We start from the raw sequence: 22,871 nt of genomic DNA on the forward strand, positions 1-22,871 counted from the left end.
TATTCATACGCGCTGTTAAAACACTTAAACAAGCATCAGAAAAGTGTTCTAAAAGAAATCATGTCGGTTTCAACAAACTCAGTTCCAGAATGATGAAGAGAGCTAGGCTTAATCCAAATAAACGACTCTCTCAACCCTTTGTCCAATCAGAAGAGCCAAATAAGGCCATCTTTGCCCTTTTGTTTCTTGTAAATAAAAGTTTTTTTTATGTCGGACTATTTTCCTTCTTGCGGTTGAAGCATCTTTACAAGCCACAATGTAAATTATTCGCACTAGGACACAAAATGGGTATTGAAAAAACTTTGACCTAGATTCAGACCGTAAATGAGAAATGTTATTCATCGAAACTCGCATTCTTGTGTATTTTTTATCAAATTTATCAAACTGGTCTTTAAACAATAAAAACTCGATACAGTCTCTTTTTTATCGTTCTAAAATGAACTTGTTTGATAAATTTGATACAAAAAAAACACTCATTTGAGATCCTCTATATACACTATTAAGAAAGTAAATCTGAAAAGGTAAATATAAAATGACACACTTAACCTATTAAGGAACAGTGGATTTGATAGGCTATCTTTGCAAAGGTTTTGCATTGCGTACTTTGAATTATATACCTTCGTCTGCAGATAGAGTCGGGAACCCTCATCATTGAAGTACTTGGGGTTTACCTTTTATTATTATTATTTGTTTTATAATTGAGTTTCCTCAAGTTACTGCATACTTTGATAAGATTTACCTTTTACGTTTTTACTTTATTTGGGATTGTTGGGATAAGAGTGATATAGTGCACACAAACTGGTTTAAACCCCGAGTAAATTTACATTTTACTGACAGTTCCAAGGCGGTAGTTAACAATCCTTGATAAACATACCTAGTTTTATATATAGGATATACGTACTGTTTTGTTTGTGGAGTTTTGTGCTGTTGTTCCATGTTTATGGTTTGTGATTGTTTATTGTTGTGTTCTATGTCTTTGGCGTTTACCCTGGTCCATCTAACGGGATTTATGTTTAAACTTTCGGCTACTGAGCTTGTTTCAGTAGTTTTTCATATGAATATTGACAAAAAGGTCACAGCTCACGGGTCAAAATTAAACTATAACATGAACATTAGTACATATCGTGTGTTGATATTATTATGGCATTATATAAAAAAACAGATATATCATTTTCGCTTTAGCCTTTAGACATGTTCCATTTGACAATATTCAATCTAAATGACGGAGTGTTAAGTTATTTATGCATTACATGTAGGTGTATTATTTGGGTGATTTAAAATTTGAAGATTTTATGGAATACAGCGAAATTTAATGTGTTTTTCATTATATTTATTGAAGCTAATTTCCTTTCAACATACACTTATTTAAATCTATTATGATATATTTCGATAGTTTTGTTAGCAAACTGCTAAATGAACCTGTTTTCTCACAAAGATTTGCCCATATCACGTTTTTTTCTTGTAGGACTGTCTAAGATAGTGTTTGCTGAGAAGTCTAGCCCGTCAGACTGGCTGAAACGTGGTAAAGACTTTATGCGCCATTCTCTGTATACTGTAGCGGCCAAATGTTTCGCAATGGGTGGGGATCATGGTCAGGAGGCATTAGCCCTCGCCAATGGACAGGCACTTAAGGTAGGTCTTATATCATATAAATTTATAGTGGACTCTCACAGATTGAACGTTTTGACAACTTTTATTTTGTCTTGGAACGAGCCACTTTTTTGCGGAAATGCATGGAAACCAGTTATATAAGACTGCTGACAAAAAATAGATCGCAGATTTTTATATTCACAAATTGATGTTTTATGCATTTTTCTTAAACCGTTAGTAACGCTTTAAGCCATGAAACATTAATTAATCGAATGGAAATATGAAAATCTGCGATCTGATCTTTTGTCAGCAATTTTTTATCATTGGTATGCAGATATTTACGCAAAGAGTTGCTCTTTCCAAGACAAATAATAAAAAACTTTGTAAAAATTGATTATCTGCGAGAGTGAAGCTTTAAACATCGCATTATTAAGTTGGAGCCTTTATGTTTGATAAATGCATTTTTTTTTTTTTTGTTGTGTTTAACAAACCTGTGACAATGATCTCACCGCATGAAAAGTTCCTGAAATAGCTCTGTTGTTAACAAATATTTAAATGGTGACAGAAAATGCTCTATTTTGCCAAAATCGTTAGTAATATTATTAAAAACTCATTTATCTTTGGCTTTTATATACCAAAATCGTTCAAGTTGCTGTTTGATGTTAGTATTATTAAAGTACATATTAAAATAAGTTAGTGTATGTGAATGAGTAACTGAACACTGACAACTAGGTTGAAGTTGTCCAATTATTAATTATTATTAACAGACGTACATGTATATAATGATGTACCTTACCTTTGTTGAACATACATTTAACCTCAACTTATTTGGTCTGGAATGTTAGGCTTATTTGTAGGCTAACATCTACATTATTCTGTACTATAGACTGGCCTGACTTTCTCCCTTGTTGTCTAGATTCATCAATGCTGGCATTTTGCCATTTTGTAATACAGACTCGCCAGCCTTTCACCCTAACTGGCATGTAAACATACTATATTACAGATTGGTTTGAATTTCACTGTTGCTGGCTTCTTAACATTCTTGTCTCAACATTGGCTTGTCTTTCACCCTTGCTGGTATCTATAAAAAATATACTACAGACTGGCTTGAATTTCCACCGTTTAAGCATCTATATATTCTGTATTAAAGATTGGCTTGACTTTCACCCTTCATGGCATCTTCACTTTCATCCTTGCTAGCATCAAGACCTACTTTACAACAGATTGGCTTCAATTTCAATTGTTTTGGCGTCTATGCATTATGTACTACAAATTGGCTTGACTTTCCCATTTTCTTGCATCTTTACCATCACCCTTGTTGGCATCTATACAATATTACAGAATGGCTTGACATCTTTTCACTCTATACCACAGATTGGCTTGACTTTCACTCTTGCTGGCATTTAGGCATCTAGACATTCTAAACCATAGATTGGCTTGACTTTAAGCCTTGCTTGAATTTTTGTAAACCATCTTTACTACAGTACAGATTGTCCTGATTTTCTCCCTTGCTGGCAACTTGACTACAATACTGTAGATTGGCATAACTTTCACCCCTTGCTGGCAAGTGGATTACTATACCATAGATTGGCATTATTGTCACCCCTTACTGACATCTAGACTACACAGTAGCCTACACAGATTGGTTTGACGTTCACCCTTACTGGCATCTAGACTACTATTATACAGATTGGCTTGACTTTAACCCTTACTGGCATATAGACATACCAGTATACAGATTGGCTTGAATTTCAACCTTACTTGCATCTAGACTACTACAATACAGATTAGCTTGACCTTCATCCTTAATGGCATCTAGACTACTATAATACAGATTAGCTTGAAAAGTCAATGAGCTAATGCAGTTGCAGGCAAAGAAAATGAGACACTTGGCAGATTCTGGAAGAGTTTCTGTATGCGGAAGAGCTATGCCTAGAGTGTAACCAGCCTGCAAAGTCTGGCCTCAGTCTCTAACCTAAAACTAAATTTATCCTCCTTACAGGCATCCAAAATGAAGGACAACTCCCGACAAATGCACGATGAGTTTCTATGTGCTGCAGAGCTCTACCTTGAGTGTAACAAGCCTGCGAAAGCTGCCCTCTGTCTACAGAATGCCAAGGAACAGAAACTGGCTGCCGAAATGTTCGAGAAACTGGGACAGGTTTGTGTCCATGTTATCAAGAAAATATCCCTACGGTAGAATTTTCAAGTAGAATCCTTGAATTTAAATGTTTTCTTTAGCGGTACATGTACAAGTATATGGTAGAAAAAAATGATTTAATGCGCTGACGTTGACAGGTTAGGTAATTGACGTTAATAGTTTAACTTGTTATATTCACTCACTTGACAGTTCAATTTACTAAAGTTGATTGTTCAATTCCCTGTCGTTGGCTGTTCAATTCACTGACGTTGATAGTTCAATTCACTGACATTGACAGGTCAATGCATTGACACCTGTTTACAGTTTGAGAAGGCTGCGGAGATCTACCGATGCATAAAGCAGCCTCGTGACAGCAGCCGCTGTTACGAAAAGTTAGGGAACTTCAACAAGGCTCTAGATGTGCTCTCGGAGAATGAAAATTATAACATGGCAATCGATACACTGCGTCGATATAGCATAAACATCGAGGTATTAGAACTTGTATTCTAATTAGCTGGTGTGTTTTTCTTTGATGGAGTGCACAAACTTATCTTTAGATGTATCAAGGTACCCAATGGATGAAGTCTTTGTCAATAATGCTAATTTTGGGTGCCTGGTAACGCCATTTAATAATATTTATATTATTTATATGAAAGGGCAATGCCTGCTGTTTGTTAATATGTATACTCAGTCAATCAAACTACACTACAGGGAAATTCATTGCACTTTTTGTTTTAGTTCTTTATTTTAAGTTCAGTTTGAGATGATCTGACTTATTCTGCCATGTTTGAAGGCTAATTTGTTTTATTTGTAACAGTAGTTTTAGTTCGAAATAGTCTCATATTCACATCCCTTTCAAATGATAAACAAAATAATATGAGGTCACCTTCCAGTAATACATCGACATAAAATAGGTCTGCTATATGGGGGGGGGGGGGGGAATAATTTGAAAATATCTGTATTCATGTTACTTTTTCCTAATGAACAAAATGTCCGATTTTATTGTATGCAATTTCAGGGGTGAAATCATGCTACTTACAATAAGGTACCACTGCTGCTCTACCATGTCCCCCCATGCTACATGTATGTAGGAATTTGTATTGTACAGTCCGTCTGTTCGTGTGTCGCACTTTCTTGCCATCTCCCTATCTGGTAAACCCTATAACAGATTTCCATGAAAGTCGGGTCAAATGCTCACCACATCGAGACATCATGCAGAACCAACATATCAGGCCTATAAGGCTGGCTGATTGTAAAGGTCGTACTTCAAGGTTAAAGGTTCGAGCAATATATTTAGTGTCCGTACCTTATCTCCTAATCGCCATGACGGATTCCCATGAAATTCTATGATAGATTTCCATGAAAGTCGGGTCAAAGTTCACCATATCGAGACTTGGATAAGCCAAATTGTAGGCGTGCCGGCTCAATGTCGAGTTCAAAGGTTTGAGCCAAAGAGCTCAGGTCTGCTTTGTATCTCCAAAACCCATGGGAAGATTCTCATGACATTAAGGCCAAATGTTTCCTTTAGCGAAACGATATGGAGAAACCACATCCGAGGCAACTGATAACCGTCAAGGTCCCAGTTATAGTTAAATTTTATATTTTAATAGTAGAATATTCCCCTCATTGACACAACACTCAAAGTCTTCATCATATCCCCCAAAGTCAAATGTCCACGAACGGAATGAGACAAGCATAGGGGAGGGGATGGGTAATTGTGTAAAAAATGAAATTCCGATTATATTTCAGAATTTGAGACAGATGGGCTTGTCAATACCCCAGCAGCTGATTGAGCCGGAGAACCACTATACAGAAGAAAATCTCAGTCACAGGTTAATATGATAGAACTTTGTTTACTACAGGAATGGTGTCCTACCACTACATTATGCTTTGCAGAAATGTTTTAGAATAGAGGCAATCATAAAAACGGTACAAACTAGCTTTTGGATACAAATACTTTTCATGAAGTAAACGTGAATAAATAAATGTAGAACATATTTGTTGATTTCAGTGTTAGATCGTATTTTATTTCACGAGTGTCATAGAAAACATATTCTATGATCACGATGGCATGAATATACATGACCGAATTACTACGCCGCCATTAATAGAATGAATATATGAAAGGTCAAACGTAATTTATTTATTTTTCTTAGTTAAATAGTTTTTTTTTCATGATACCTGGATATTCAATAATCCCTTACTGTCAGGTTCAAGTCTGATTCGCAAGAAAACGATGAAAAGAGTGATGACCACGCTAGGTTGTTGATTAATTTTGATGTGTGGGTGGGGTAAAATCTGTTAATCTGTTTATTGTTGTGTGGATATTCCAGAAAGTTCGAATAACCTATAACAACGACAAACAGTTCAAAACATCAGTATTATGTTTTAACACTTCAAAACCGCTTTTGAATGAAGCCATTCTCGTCTGAATTGTACCCCCCTTCAATGAAGAAGCAAGGTATGTTGCTTTGAATATGTGGGGTAGTTGGTCGGTAGACTATTGATAACTATTGTATGTTTGGCCATACTATTCTTAAACTGGGTAGGGTGGCTGGTCATGACAAGTCGAATTTTAATATTACTGATTTAACTTATTCACTGCTGTCAGCAGGAAGCATACATGTTTTACTGGAAACTCCTATAATAACATTTAGAATTAGTCCTACTGTCCTCAACCTTGGAACAACGGTTGATCATAACCTTAAATTACCACAAAAACATTAAATGCAAAATGACAAACTGGCTGCCGGTAGGTGTGTATACATGTTTTATAAACATCGTTTGTTTCAAATAAATATACAAGGTCACCATGTAACTGCAGGGCTGCTGAGCTGTACCATAAGTACAACAAAGAAGCCAAGATGATGGAAGCCGTGGAGAAATTCCAGCATGTGGACGACCGTGTGGAGTTCCTTCTTAACCGTGGATACATACTGCAGGCTGCTAAGATAATGGAGTCCAATGGTATGGGATAAGGCCGGAGGGTTATGATGAATAAGCATTCTGGATCTAAACTGTAGAAAACAATGGTTTTGGCATTTTATACAAAACCTACCTGATATCAATTAATAGCAAAGTGGTTTGGAATTTTCTATTGCTTTATAATAACAGCAACAGTCAGTATGTCCTGTTATATTAAGGCGACCTGGATGGAGCTGCGAAGGTGTTACTGATGCACGGTTGGTTGGAGGAGGCCATATTAACGGCCCGGAAAACCTCTGACAAGCATATCATAGCCACGTGCCTGCTCGTCAAATGCCGCCATCTGTCCCACCAACTTCAAAAATCAGACACTGATCTTGCTGCTCTCACCAGCTGCTTCAGCGCGGCAGCACAGGAGGCAGCAGATAAGTTCCAGGTTGATAAATTTGATTTAAAAGCATATACAAAATGTGCACACTTTTAAAATTGACTTAAATAACATGAAGTCGGTCGATAATAACATGCTGACTACCTCAATTATTTGACACGTAACTGTGATGCTTGACATAAGTTTCATAATACCCTGTCAGTATTATCTGTCAGGATATATATTTTGTAGTTTCTTTGGGAACTAGTGTATTTCTGCATACCCAGTATTCGCTAGACGTATTTAACTACCTGACTACCAATATTTAGGGTATTTCTGGCAATCTTAATATGAATTTAATGGTATTGCTTGACATTACCCTTCTATATATTTATATAGTTTCAATTTACTACTTCCCAAACAATTATAACAATTTAGACATTATCTGATCTTAATGACCTACATATTTTAAGCATTTCAGTCTAACATATAATGCATTTGTGAGTTGAAATTACTTAGCATTTTACTTTTGCGAGATTTAGAATCATGCAGATATTCATTAGTATTTCTATTGGATATGTTTTTCATATAATCATTGATGTGATTTTTCCGCGGTTTCGTCGAATTTAACGTATCTGATGGCTCCAGGGACCAATAAAAACATATAAAAGCAATAACTTAACATTTTGTTTCTCTGATTAAACTGCTTTATGCTTCCCTAAACCCCTCCCCAAAATAGTTCAGCCCTTAAGCTGCCATGTCAATCACATCGCTGATAATATAGTTATAATAAATGCAGCCGTTCTGCCAGGATACATGTTTATTATTTTTGCCTAACATTCGTCATGTTTGGGACACTACTTGGTCACCTTAAGGGTTTCACTGACATAGTTGTATGAATAAATATTGTTAGAGATATTAAGGCATCTTTGACTTTTTTTTCAACACCTTAAACTGTTATAGGCTAAATGCCCAAAGATACCAATGATATATATACAAATTGAATTTTAATATCATTGCCTAAACGCCCACGATACCACTGCTCAATATATATATATATATAATTGACAAAATATGCCCATTGAGTTAAAAAAAGTCGTGCAAAAACATGAACTTTGTCATAACTAGATAACCATTCAAGATATCCACATGAATTGTACACATATGTTTGTTACTAGTGAAAGTATGCACATGTGTAGTAATGCCTATAACGCTTGCTAGTGTTAATTGTCAAGTGATGCTCCTTGATAATTTCACATTATGGCGAAGATCTTTAATGAAACAGGCCTCTGGTTTTTACCCAGGAAACATATAACTGAGTGATTCATATCCCCTCATTCAGGTTTGAATGATTAATATATTAATCTTACTAAGCCCACAAACAATCTTTCCCCTAGGCTTGTGGAGACCAGGATGGATTGGGATGTGTGTTGCTTCTACAGGCGGATATGTCCCGTGACGATGACTATATCTGCAAGGCACTCCAGGCTTTCAGGAGAGCTAAGCCGTTTAAAAACATCGCTGGCAGTGTGGCCTGTTGTGACAGGCTGGTAAAAAGGCAACGGTTGACATATGATGAGAACCTGAAGACAGTAATTAAAGGCATTAGACAGATGTTCAAAGTGTGCATAGCTCTGGTAGATCCGCACGCATCAGTCAACTTGGAAAGAGTGAGGAGGATTGAGCAGTTCTATGGCTTACATCCATGCAGCCAGGATAAAGTTGAGATTCACCTTAAAGAAAGGCCGCTGTGTTTGGGTATGTTCAAAACTAAGGCAGATAAAAACAAGAAAAAAATTGAGGTTAAGAAGACTGCTGCCCATGAATCTGTTGTAGAGTATTTACTAAAGCAGACGACTGTGTGGCTGGAACCATTGTGGAACAAGCTGAATGCGAGAAGGAAACAAGTCATGGTATGTAAAAACTTCAGCATGGGTATGAAATGCAAACAGAGTGGAAATGTGGACAACCCATGCAACAAACTGCATAGAGTACAGACAAAAGATGACTTTCAGCGCATGATTGAATTGGATTTGTTGATGATCGAGTATGAGGCGACAGTGCATTCTGGAGCTATAAACTTTCGAAAGAACTGTCCAGTTAAACTGAAACCAGTTGTTGCGGAGTTCATCGGCGATGGGGAGCGAGATTTCAGCTGGAAGTACCGGGCTGTGACGAAACTCTGGGAAGATCTGATGCCCAAAGGAGGTCATCCCACCTTGATAGATTCCAACAGCAAGCAGCTACTGGACTTCATAGTGAGGAATGACAAGGTTCATGGACACTTGAAGAGGTACTTTCATGATAGGTGGATGAAATCGGTCAATGGGGACGTTAGATTGAATTGTTCAGCGGTACGAGAGACGGATGTGTTCTTGGTCTTCCAGATGGGGTTCTATATGTTCAACCTTGACTTTGGCTCAGGACGACTCGAAAGGACACCCGATGCTGAGATGTCAAAACTCGAGAATGAGTTAGACAGAGAAATGTCTGCGAAGAAGGTACTTGCTAAGTTCAAAGGAAACTTGAAATCCTACTCGCTGATGATGGACACAGACAAGAATGGAAGCATAAATGTCCAGTGCATTGCAAGAAGATTTGCCGATGCCTATAAACATTTGATCTTTTATGATCCGTATGAGGCTGTTTTCAAGTTTGGCAAATTTGTGAATCTGCTTCGCGGCAAAATAAATTTAGATTTCCATGACATTGGCCTATACCTCATGTGGATGGAGTTTTATGTCGTCCTGACATTTCTTGTGATTGCCAAGTTCAATTCCATAAATGTTGGAAACTTTTGCTTTGTAGCTCCAAACAACTACATCAGTCTGCTCAAATTCATAGGAGCCACGCTATCCTCAAAAGCAAGCAACAAGTCGACTGTAGAAATTGTACATTCTTGGAAGCCTAGCTACTCCCAAAAAAATGATGGCCGTATGCAGGAGAGGCTGAAGTGTATAGCATTTGCAGTTGCTGGAGTTTGCTTCGGCAAGTTTGAAATGATGAGGATGCTTGTTGAGAGATGTCAAGGAGAGCCGACATTGTATGCATGTATAGAGAGACTTCTGATACTGGCCATGACCTTGGTATGCAACATCGATAAAACCGTGCTAATTGAGAATGAAAGCAGCCTCATGGGGATGATGTGCCATGCAAATTTACCTGCTGATGCCCCTGCAAGAATGCACCGAAGTGTCAGATGCCTGCAAGAATGCAATGGCGTTGCTGATGTTGCAGGTGTACTGATGCACCTTTTGAAGGTCCGGGGAAGAGGAGAAGAGATGCTTGTTTGTTCATGGAAGGGCGAAAGGAATAAAGACCCTCTAGAGACGGTTCCTGTAGCTGCCTCAATGGACCTGTTCCGATCCTCTTTCTTCAAGACAGAGGACACTTTCAATGCAATGCGGCTGCTAAACCAGGCTGAGCAGAAAATCAAGGAAAATGTGGAGGGAATGCCCGAGGCTGATGGGCAACTGACTGAGGAAGAATTGAGGCAAAGTCACCAAGAAAAACAGGATCAGGCACAAAGAGAGCGTGAAATCTGGGCTGCTACAGGTATCGCTAGATGGTACCGTAATATCAGGGATGCACGCATGTCTAAGGATGTGAAGAAGCCGGAGATTCAGGCCATGCTCTCTGCTATTAAAGTTGATGAGACACACTGTGGGGTATGTGGAGTCCTCTATGAAGATATTTTGAAAGAGCGCCTGAAGTTAGAAAGGTCGGTAGTCGTAGGCGATGATTCTGTGTTAAACAAAACAAATGTTGATGGGGCAAGAAAGCAGCGCAGTTTGGAAACAGCACAAAATCCCTGGGAAAAAGAATTAGATGTAAAGCCTATCAGTAAAAAACAGAGGATACAAATGATGGTGGGAATCCATAAGGCACATACGATACAGAATTCTCATTCACAGAAGTGTCAAGAATTCCACAGATTTAAGACAGGCTACAATGAAGTCATAGAACCACAGCTGAAGAAAATTCGAGAATTTGTGTATGACTCTGGTGTTGGACTGGATAAACCACAGTATGTGGAGCAGCATTACAAGAGACACAAAATGGAGATTGAGCGCATGTTACGATTGATACCCCAGATTGAACAGGAAATTCACTTGCAAATCACAAGCCATCATTGGGCGGGAGCTGGTCTTGTAAGGCAAAATCTGACGGAACTTATAACAGACTACCAGACAGTGGAGCCTTTTGTGAAAGATGTTCACGCTAAACTGAAACAGGTAAGTATTATGTTAATGTTTTCATAAATTATAAGTTTTGGTTGTTTTTGTGATTAAATCTTTACATACGCTTGAAATCGTCACAGTCATTGGGTATATATATATATATATATATATATATATATATATATATATGCGTGTGTGTGTGTGTGTGTGTGTGTGTGTGTGTGTGTGTGTGTCCCTTAACTGTGGCTATAAAATAAGTGGCGTTATGTCCCTTGATTTGGTGAGAAAAAGAGGTGATTTTGCTACCTTAAATGTTTCTTTAAAGAATTAACTAAACGTATACGTACATTTACTACACACTTCATGGAATTGCGAGATTGTGTAAAGGCAACGAATATGAAATCAGTGCTTTTTATTTACTTAAAAAGGTGAAATACATAGCATATGTTTTAATTAAACCACGAATTCTCAACTTTACACGTACTCTTCAGGAGGGAGAGTACGATGCCTGCAAAGCAACTACTGGATTGACCAGGCAAGGTCGTGTCAAGTCAGAAAATGACGATGTAGGGGATATAGAAGCTGTTGTGGAGGAGCCGTCTGTGCCCGTCAGGAAACAGACCCGCAAGCAACGCAGAAGAAAAAAACAACGATTCCAAAACCGATAGACCATCGCACCATCCATAATCTTGGCCGAGGAACTGGAATCACATGACTAGTATTTAACTCAAAGGCAAATTTGTGATCGATGGAACATTTTTAATGTTTAATTTCACATTTTGTCTGTTATTTACCCATGGTGGAATACATTTTTGCATTAAAATGAGTTGTTTTATTAGAGCTACATGAATGTATGTGGTGTCATTGACATTATTTCACTATTTGCTTTTAACTTGACTATGAATACAATTGACCAGTCGCCTAGTTGTCATTTAAATTAGTTGACCAATAATAGGAGTATGTGTTTTTGAATAAAGTAGAGCGCATGGTTGCATTATATAACAAACTGCTGCCATGTGATATCAACAAGTTGCAATAATGAACTTGACGCTAAAAAACCCTGAATTTTCATAACTGCTTAACAAATGTTTTACTAGTGAAAGATATCCCTGGGAAAAAAGGCACTTCTTGAGTTAAAGTAGGTCATTAGGGCATAGGGTGTTGTAATCCGATTCTGCTTTGGCAACTGTTTAATTACTTGGACTACTTCAACCAACAGAGTCTAACTGCTGAATTGTGTGTTTTCTGCGCTTTATTCTGACATGAGATCTCAATTTTATACATTATTTTCCATAATTTTTTGTGTGGTTTGCTAGACTATTTAGATTCATGTTTTTTTCAACTGTAGTGAGTTTGTTTTATCAAGGTGAGCTACTGTAATCGGCCTTTGCCCGGTGTCCGTCGTCAAAACCCTCTTCTAAACCGCTTAAACAATTTCAATGAAACTTCGATGGGATGTTCCTTTGGAGATGCCCTTTCAATATCGTTCAAAGAAATGAATTCCGTGCACAACTCCGGTTGCCATGGCAACCGAACCCATTGCAAACGAAAGGAAAAACATAAACAATATTCTTGACAAAAACGTTAAGGTTAGGAATTAGATATTTGGTGTAGTATTGTCTAGGGGCCCTCTTCCAAGATTGTTCAAATTAAGCCTGTTGGGTCAAAACTCCAATATACAACGCCCGTTGGGGTCACCTGATTTACATAAAGATATTTTGGGTAATCTTTTGAAGATACAGCTTTAAAATTTAGACCATGGGTACAGTTTTGAAAGCAAATAGCAATGTTCTCTTCGGATGACCTTATGTGTAGCATTGTCTAACGATACTCTACCAAGTTTAAATAGGAACAGCCTCGAGGGTCATCTGTGTTACATAGGGAATAACGGGAAAAAACCTCTTCTTGTCTAAAACCAAAGGCCTTGCGCTTAGAGAATTGGTGAGTAACAGTGTATTGTGGTAACATAGGATTTAAACATTCACCCTGGTGAGCGATACATGGCCATCATGGCCCATTTGTTAACATGAAGTTCTATGACAGCCATTTGATTTAACACCCATGATGAAGCATTACATATTCAACTTAAAATGATGCTTGTCAAAGTTAAAGTAAATAAATGTTATTTAGACAAAGTAGCGGTATGACAATTATATAATTATGAAAGTGTTAGTCCAAAATCCTTATAGAGCTTACTGTATATTGCATACTTAAGAATTTAGTTGGTTTATATTCATAAATATAAATTGTATTCCCTTCATCGTTTAACAATTTCTTTCCATTTTTATTCGCCTTTTTTTTATAAATTTAAAAGTGCCTTATAGCATATGCTTTATTTTATGCCTAACCATATTGATAGTATGTGCCATTTTCATTCCATTTCATCTGTAGTCCATTTTAATGTTTAAATCATCATTTTTAATACCATGCATTGTGATTTTGGATAAGCAAGTTTTGTGCTGTGGATTGTTTCGAAGTGATAGCTTTGGTGTCATCGTTATAGTAGCATCACCTTTGACCTTGGTAATGACTCAAAAACCGCTCAAGATATTTAGCTGTGACTTGCTACACACTACATTATGACTTTTGTTGTGAATATAACCAAGTTATGACAACCAAATTCTAAATCTGTTAGGCTCCAATTTAAATAACAAACATTCGATGATGTTATATATGATTTTCTACCATTATTTTAAGATCTTTCAATAAAAAATATATTTGTATATTTCGATCTTTTAATAAAATATCTCTAACCACTTGTTTTTCTTGAAATCACATATGATACCATAAAGAAAAATACCATATACATTTTAGATTCAGGTTTTAATATGTGGCCAAAACTTTCAGGATATCGAAGTTGATGGAATTCAGCGTCTCCATATAGCTCATCTAATTGTGAAAACGTCTGACAAAAAAGGTCATTTTTAAAATGAGAAACACTTAATATTTATTCTAAATTATTCTGTATTATAGTTGTTCCTTGTTTTCTTAATGATTGGTTAAGTGTTCATTTTGTTCCTACTTTTGTTGTTTAAAGTTACTCCACAAGCTATTCTCTTTTCACTTTGTTAACCATTTAGCTGTTGTTTAAGTTTCGTTTTGCCTCAAAATTCCTGTTTGAAGTGTATAAGCACTGTCAAAGGCCTAGGTTAAGCCTTCTATAAGTGACCCCCCCCCCGCCCCTCAAATTCGTGTATAATACAAAACTTCTGTGTATTGATCTTTACCTTATCTGCACGGTGCTGCTTATCAGATCTACCATCTGAGTGTCCTGCTGTGAAGATATAGAGGTTTTATTATAGAAATGGACAATACATCCTGTCTTTTAGTTGTTTTTGTTGTTTTCAAATGATAATATTAGTTTTATTACAATGCCTTTGAATAAGAATAAGAGTTATGTTATTTATAATAGCCCATTTATATGATTTAACCATGATGCTTCACAATTTCGATATAACAATGGTGACCATGCATTTAAAATGGATTTAAAATCCATGTTATATAATTATTTAAAAACTTATTACTCTAATTTGTTTACGATTTATTACCAATCGGTTTAATTAATAAATACATTAGCTATGCATATTGTTTATTTGTATAAGTGTGACAATGAGATTATCTACTCCAAAACTGTCAACACTAAATTGTCCTGAGCCAATAAACAAATGCACAGGAAATGGCCTCTACTATGACACCAGTGTATTAAACGGGAGATTTTCATGCCAAACATTCCTTAAAGGCCTAGTTTAATCCTTCTATAAGTGACACACCCCCCCCCCCCCACGCAAAAAAACAACAACAACAAAAACGTGTATTATTCACACTGTCTGTGTATTGATCTTAATCTAAATGCCTAATTGCCTTATCAGATATGCAGTTTGGGAGGTTTTATTATAGAAATGGACCCTAAATGGCCCTGAGCCAATAAACAAATAAACAGTAAATTGGCCCCTACTGTAACATCAGTGCAATTAGTAGGAGATGCATAGCAGGGGATTGTCATGCCAAACATTTCTTAAACTTGACCTTTAAACTAGGCACAACATCCACGACGTGACTCCCGTGTCTTCTTCGTATTTCAAACTTTAAAAACTGTCCAAGAGTTTCAAATCAGACTGGGTACACACGTGCTAGAGATGTCACAAAGTTCTTCATGTGGTGTTATATCTAAAAAGAAACATTATACAGATCTAGATAAACAACATTTAACGGGGTATAATTACACGACAATGAACGCGTCATACACGTAATGTCAAAATACTCGTATATGTGAGGTCACAGTATTCGTATGCCTGTACCTCCGTCTGATCAATCTCCTACGCGGTAATCTCCTCTGACAGTGCCAGTTATTATTTTACTTTGTAATTGGAATAAGCAAAGCATAACTAGATAACCAGTTAGGGCTTAAATCCAGAAATGCATTAATAGATAACTGGCAACACGATTCGTTTCTAGTTAATGAGTTATTACGTTACTTATTAAGTGGAATTCGAAAAAGGTTCATGCAGACATTCCATGAATGTAGGCTATGATTCAAAGGAGACGTTCATGCTGTCATCGTCGACTACGACGCCCTCATTACGACCTTGGAAATGGATGTAGCTGAGGACGGTGAACTCATGTTCTCACAAAGGGACTAGATGGTAATTAGATGGTTCAAATCGGCAAATACAGTATTTCCTTAAAACAAGCAAATATTTGTCAATATAACCTAGTATGATGACAAATATAAACGTCATATTACATGATTAAAAAAATATTTATCGCTGTGTTAGCTTAGTTTACCCGTTTTAAAATAGCGAATAATGATTTCCCAGTGTATAATGGTATACTATCTAGCATGTGAAAGTCACGTGATGAGTGCAGATAAATATACCGACGCTATTTGTAAATTTTCTGGCATTTACGTGGTAGGCAGACACAGTAAATTTCGAATTGTAACATAAAATGCGAAAGATTAAAGATTAACTTGTCCACGAAGTCGCTGAGCTATATTTAGACTAACCCTTCTGTTTAATGGCATGATTGGTATTACGATAGTACATTTATTTTTTATAAAACTGGGGGTTAAAAATGACAAAAACGCTAAGAGAAATCATATGGATGTACATTTTGTTTACATTACTGTGTGGTTTACTTTAGATAAATACATGAAAATTACTGTTATTTCTATACTGCAGTTAAAAGATAATGAAGTTGTGAAAAAATATCTTTTTTTTCATTTTTATGGGGGCATGCTCTCTCAGGATTTTTTTAGGACTTCTCTTAGTTCGTCATTGACGAAACTTCGGGCATGTTAAATCAATATTCGCATTATTACCACTGTATATACATTTTCATAGATCTAAATATTGTTATTAGGACCCAGGGACAAGCTCGGCGGAAAAAAGGTAGGATTAAATTGATTTTCAGCGATTTCTAATGATTGAAAGACAAATGAAATAAGCAAACACTGAGATACACCAGATATATTTAATTTAATTTTATTTTCTGAATTGAAAACAAAAAGTGTCTATGTCCGGAACCGCAATCGCAGAATATACGTGCGGTCTATTGGAATGCTTTTGATGAACAAGCATTAAAGCCGAACGATTAAGACGAGAGTCTATCATGGTTTATCGTGTCTATGTTTTGATTCTTCTTAAAGAAATGAAACTGCGCTCGCATGAACAGGAACCCACAGATATGCTTGAAATTACCTGAAAAACTGCATTAATGTTCGGGACCTTGTTCTTGTCACACATTCCAAATCCTTCTTTGAGTGACACCTTTTTTGTTTCATTAGAGTGTTTCCATCTTATAACTTTGGTTTGAAATTGGCTAATCATAGGAAGTTTGTTTGAAAATGTTGTTTTAAATTTGTATTCAATGCTTCACGTACGGTGATCATGGTTTCAAGGTATCACACATGTTCCCACTTTAACGTCTTAAAATTGTTTATGTGGACGATTATCCCTATGATTTTGTCTGGTTTCCCTGGCAATATATTTATTTGTACAGCTATTCTAACTGACCTGTCACGAATCTTTTCAAAAGAGTCGGATTTTACTCCTACAGGTCTGAGAATATCTGCAAAATTGATAGCTCTAAATTGAGCTCGTAATAATTCACACTCATTGGCTTGCTATGTCACAGACAGTGGTCGTATACATTCAAACATATACAGCTTCCCATTGACCTCAAATAACTGGACGCATCAGGTTCGTTAACAATATCACTCAATGCGTCGTATATATGTTTATATTGAACAGCGTGCTAATATAATCCTTTCTTGATAACCATCTCGTATCCGATAAAACAGGTAGAGTCTGTCCTTTTGAAGTATACTGAAATATGACATACATGTATTCGTTTTCCTCCTCACACTCTGGTAATTCGGCTAAAAGATCGGACTCTGCACTTGTATATTTTATGTGTCTTTTGCGGAGTTGTAAATAAAGAGTAAGTTGTTGAAATGTGTTCATAAAATTACGAATTGATGGAACCTAAATGCGTGATAAGACAACTACTAGATTTAAACAATAAGTCTTACAATGAGTAATGTATTTAGCATGAAGACTGAGGTCATTACTCCGAACGTGAACGCCACTTACTTGGCCACTCATTGTCGATGCACCATCAAACACTTCGGTTTAGGTTCCATTGTTGTTGGCGGCGGCGATGTAAACTTCACAATCTTTGGTGTTATTTTCAGGTATTTAAAAAGTTTTTAATCATATGTGCTTATCCATCCCAAAAAGAAGTTATAATTGCCGTTCTCGCGGACTTGGTCTTTAAAAACAATCTTCCTCTGAGAAGAATTCCTCGTGATGAAAAGTTTATATAAACTTTAACAATGTCCATAAGAACTTGTATGTGTTCGCTTCTTTTATAACGCGCTTCACCTGCTTGTTACGCAAGCGTGCTTTACACTTAGAAACCGGAGCTTTCAGGTTACAGTTTTTATATAGATCCTTCATGTAGCCTAGATTTAAGCATTTCTTAAATGGAACATGCAATAATTTATTAATCAAATTAGTATATGTTGTTGTCTAGGCTATTATAAATGTAAATATGTGAAATTCATGCGGAATCATTTGACCAATACGGATTCCCATTCTATACATAGAGAGTTCTATCAGTGCGCGATAAAAAGGCGTTTCTATAGGGTTTCATACATTGTACAGAGTCCCGACAGTGTTGAATGACAGCAAAGAAGGTGCCTCGGCTTGCCTCATTGTCTGTTGCTTTGGCATTTCTCATAATTAAATGTTACATTGTAGTCGTTTCACGATTTCAGAAGTCGATTTTATTAGTTTTCATTGTATAAGTTTTTCTTTATTTTATTTTACTTATTTGCTCTCCAAATTTTAATAGAGGTGGCGGAGGCCTCCGTGCGCTTCAGTGTGGCTACGGCGCTTTTTATCACATATTCAAAACGAGAATAAGACGATCGATCATACCCGGCGTTTGGTCAACTTTTAATGGGAAGTAACAAATCATAGTTGAAAAGAAGACGAGACGAAGTTTTATACCTTTAAAGGTAATCGCTATAAATAGTACCGAAATCTCTGACGTAAAAGGCATAAGGCAAAGTATTGCTGTATTGGGTTTAAGTTATATGTTTTGATCCTTTAAGAGGAATCAGATAATCAAACACAAAATAATCTTAACAAAAATAATTAAAACAAACAATCCCATAGGAACTCTATATTTAAAAAATACATGTTAGTATTTCACATTCTGTCAGTTGGTGTGGGGACCAAAAACAGTTTCATTTTGACTTATTGGGGCCTTACGGAAAGTCCCGGAGTTTTTTCAACGATTTACTCAAACATGTACTTTTCAATCACAATGGAATTTCTACTGGTAAGTCCTAAGATTTTGTACACTTAATATGCATATGTTATCTTTCAGGTTTTTAACATACATTTTGATTAAGGTAGACGCTTAAACATGGACAAATGTATATCTAAGAATGAGTGATACGAGTGCTTACCAGGAAGTAAGTGCGTTTATTTGTGTCATTATATTCAATCAAGATTGATGATTATTATTATTATTATTATTATTATTATTATTATTATTATTATTATTGTTATAATTATTATTATTATTATTATTATTATTATTATTATTATTATTATTATTATTATTATTATTATTTTATTATTATTATTATTATTATTATTATTATTATTATTATTATTATCATTTTTATTATTATTATTATTATTATTATTATTATTATTATTATTATTATTATTATTATTATTATTATTAGTATTATTAGTATTATTAGTATTAGTATTATGACTATTATTAGTATTATGACTATTATTAGTATTATTAGTTTTATTATTAGAAAATGCAATAAACACGTATGTTAAATTGACACAGCTTTATGCAATAAACAATGATTACTTTTTACTTCTACTTTTACAAATACTGCTGCTGCTGCTGCAACTGCTACTGCTACTGCTACTTCTACTGCTACTGCTACTACTGCTACTGCTAATGCTGCTACTACTACCACTACCACTATTGTTTCTCAACCACCACCACCTACCGAGCAGTCTTTAAACAGACTGCAAATGCATATAAATTTTCCTCTGCACTTCCTTGTCCTTTGATTATTAAAAAGATACATCAAATGGTTGTATTTAAAAACAATAATTTCCTTTTAAAATCATAACGTATGTACAAATGATTCTCTCTGACAACTACTAGAAAAATCACTGAGTTTAAATAATGTCCAGCATTGTTATTCTTCAAAATAAAAAGGATAACTTAACTGATCAAATGTAAATTCACTTAATTTACATCTTTTAAAAGGTCATTAAACGTTTCTTACTAATACGGAGAGTCTTTTCTACACCTACTTCGGTCAACACAATAAAGCAACATAGTTCACATAACTTCTAAAACTGTACGGGGCCATCCTTATACTCTAATTGCTGCATGTTTTCTTATTACCCTAATCAATGTTGCACACAGCGTGAAGCGTTTAGTAACCTATAATTAAGTCTAGTAAAGCCTTTTTAATTTTATGTTATAACAATTGTTACAGACATAACGTGTCGGAGGGGAGGAAATGAAGATAAAAATAAAATCACATTTCTGGATTTTTATTGATTTTATTTGTTGTTCGGAAAAATCCCCCCGCAGAGAAGCAAAAGCTATGATGTATACTTAATAATTTTCGTTTTGAATGTCAGTATGTGCACATTTATTTTCGTTTTACCTGACAAGTTCACTTCATATTTTCACTACTCACTCTTAAAACTTTGTAAATGCATGTTATAATATGTTTCTTATATGAATCATGCTAATATCTCCCCCATTTACCAACATGACGCTAGTTTTCCCTATCAAAAGGCCCCGCCACCATTCTCTTAAAAGTGGAAAAACACACTGGAATTCAATTTTGGTGTCTGTTTTCAACAGTGCAAAGTCAGAAGTATAGTTGCGAAGCGCTCTTGCCAAAAAGCGAATATACAGAGGTGATGTAATCAATATAATAGACGCCGACTGTCAAAATTTGTTTCAAAAATTACTCAAGATTTATTCATTGATTATAACATATACGATTAGAAAAAGAATATAATTAAACTATAATATAATTGAAAATATATTTCCGATGAATGTTGATGTTATAAATATGTTACTTACCCTAAGGAACGACATGTTTATTGAAAGTTTCACGTTGACATATGCGAGAGATATTGTAAACAAGTGATACCGGAAATGCTCTTCAGGAACTAGATATTCGGTTTTTCGGATTACCTCGATTATCGTTAACCATCGGTTATTCGTAAGTTAGAGATTCATCTCTTTACCAGATAGTTCTCTTCCTCATTGTCCGATACCAATTCACCAACCGTGTTATGATTGTTACAGATCAAAGAACTTTTTATCTGTTTGTTCCTTTCTAGACATCGACTTTTTATCCACCAAGAACTTTTGGGGGCAGCCATTTTATCAATGACGGTGCAAATCCGAGATATTTAGACGTACATTTTCACAGCTATTGCAACGTCCGCCGCTTTTAATGATTTGCCGCGATATAGTTTCATTTGGGGAAAAAGAAATCACAATTTTATTTTTATTTTAAAAAATAGTTTTTATTGAGCGGCGGTGATTGTAAAACATAGATTACAAAGCATTAACCACTATCGCATGGTATGTAGGGAAACATGTGGACAAGGATCTATGGATAATATTTTAATGTGTAAGAAAAGTGAATACAATTACTCTCTAACCCTGATAAGCCTTATCAAAAGATGATAGGACTCTTTTTACACCTTTTGGTATTGACAGACTTGAAGTGTCCTTAATACACCCCCACCCCCTTTCAACACTTTTTACCAAATTTCGGTTCAGAGAGAGGAGCGCAGTTAAAAAAGTTATGCCCCTAGGTAACACCTCCTCTAACGTCAAAATCTGGATCCGCACTTTTGGTGTGTAAGCTTGCATAGTGCACAGACAGATTGTAACCCTGGTTAAAGCTAACCTGGTTCTTTAACGTGCACCAGTGTATAGCACTGTCACACGGGACATCCATTTAACGAAGACGATTAGTATTTTTTGTGATGCGACGGAGAATCCAACAATGCGACCCCTGGATTAATAGAAAAGTGTGTCACAAGTCGAAATAAACTGTCTGTCTGTCTGTCTGCCTGTCTGTCAATCTGTCTGTCTGTATGTCTGTCTGTGGAAGATGATTAGATGACTGTCAATTTTAGTATGGTGCACTTATGTTTAACGTAAAAAGTATTTTATTTCTATTTATACAGACAATTTGTTTTTTGGCAGCATAGCAGTGTTTGCTAGTGTGTACCTGACAGTTGAAGTCACCATGTCATATTTTGTTTGGGGAAGCAGGAGAGGAAAAATGAAAAGCTACGATAGAACGGCAGAGCTCTGCTTCAAGCTGGGACTTCATTATCCACCAGATGGTAAACTTTTGTTGAAAATAGTTTTTATAAATATGGAAATGTATAGATCATTGCAGTGATCGAATCTCGCACTAGCTTGATTGTAAAACCTAGTGCAGCTGTTAATTGGACAACTAGTAGGACAGTTATTACTTTCTATTTGATTTACCGAAAATTATGCAAAAACGTCTTAAGGTAACTATCATAAGGCTATATTTTAAAATTGAGAACTTTTAAGACTGTCATTGTTTATGACGTCGGTGATTTTGTTTATGAGAGAAAAAATAATAATGATATTCTTGAAAACGATGATAACTGAACACTTGCAGCGTGCCAAGTGTATGGGTTTATTCAGGCGAATATGGTCAGTGCTCAGAAGAATGTAAAAGCTGGGCATTTGAAAGAGGCTACGAATTGCTACACCAACGCCCTGCTAGGATACGACCTCAGGCATAATGACCCCACAGTGGTCAGCAAGAGGCATAAGCTGCTCTGTAAGAGGTAAATATACTGTTGCCATGTTTAATAAACATATTCAGGGAATATAAAAATCCAGAGTTTACCTGAAAATGTGCGGAAAACTTCAAGTTTCCAAAGAAAAATTCAGATAGGGAGACACCTTAATGAAGAGTAAAAAACCTGTACACCTACTAGTAGCTTTTGCGGATAAGAATACTTCCGCGATGTGTTTTTGTATTATGTAAAATTGTACATATTTTTGTGCAATAGGATATAAGATATTTTGACTTGTT

General features: G+C 35.9%; 2 protein-coding genes across 3 annotated transcripts in view; both read left to right on the plus strand.

Moving 5' to 3' along the window:
- The window catches only part of LOC128220479 (TPR and ankyrin repeat-containing protein 1-like), a 77,573-nt gene extending 62,856 nt beyond the window's left edge, over positions 1-14,717 (plus strand). The window contains exons 29-36 of one of the 2 annotated variants that reach the window (XM_052928888.1): positions 1,466-1,632; positions 3,593-3,751; positions 4,055-4,219; positions 5,480-5,562; positions 6,555-6,697; positions 6,874-7,091; positions 8,420-11,257; positions 11,695-14,717. In XM_052928888.1, coding sequence (XP_052784848.1) covers positions 1,466-1,632; positions 3,593-3,751; positions 4,055-4,219; positions 5,480-5,562; positions 6,555-6,697; positions 6,874-7,091; positions 8,420-11,257; positions 11,695-11,871 — 3,950 coding nt within the window. In that variant the 3' untranslated portion in view covers positions 11,872-14,717. The remainder of the gene's footprint in view (positions 1-1,465; positions 1,633-3,592; positions 3,752-4,054; positions 4,220-5,479; positions 5,563-6,554; positions 6,698-6,873; positions 7,092-8,419; positions 11,258-11,694) is intronic. The other variant, XM_052928889.1, reaches the window with a different exon arrangement.
- A 4,137-nt stretch (positions 14,718-18,854) lies between these two features.
- LOC128219120 (TPR and ankyrin repeat-containing protein 1-like) overlaps positions 18,855-22,871 on the plus strand; it is an 82,556-nt gene continuing 78,539 nt past the window's right edge. Inside the window, 3 exon segments of the mRNA XM_052926941.1 lie at positions 18,855-19,051; positions 21,998-22,140; positions 22,449-22,620. Of these exon segments, the coding sequence (XP_052782901.1) occupies positions 22,041-22,140; positions 22,449-22,620 (272 nt within the window). The 5' untranslated portion in view covers positions 18,855-19,051; positions 21,998-22,040.

This window comes from Mya arenaria, chromosome 15 (assembly GCF_026914265.1).
Source record: "Mya arenaria isolate MELC-2E11 chromosome 15, ASM2691426v1".
Taxonomy (NCBI): domain Eukaryota; kingdom Metazoa; phylum Mollusca; class Bivalvia; order Myida; family Myidae; genus Mya; species Mya arenaria.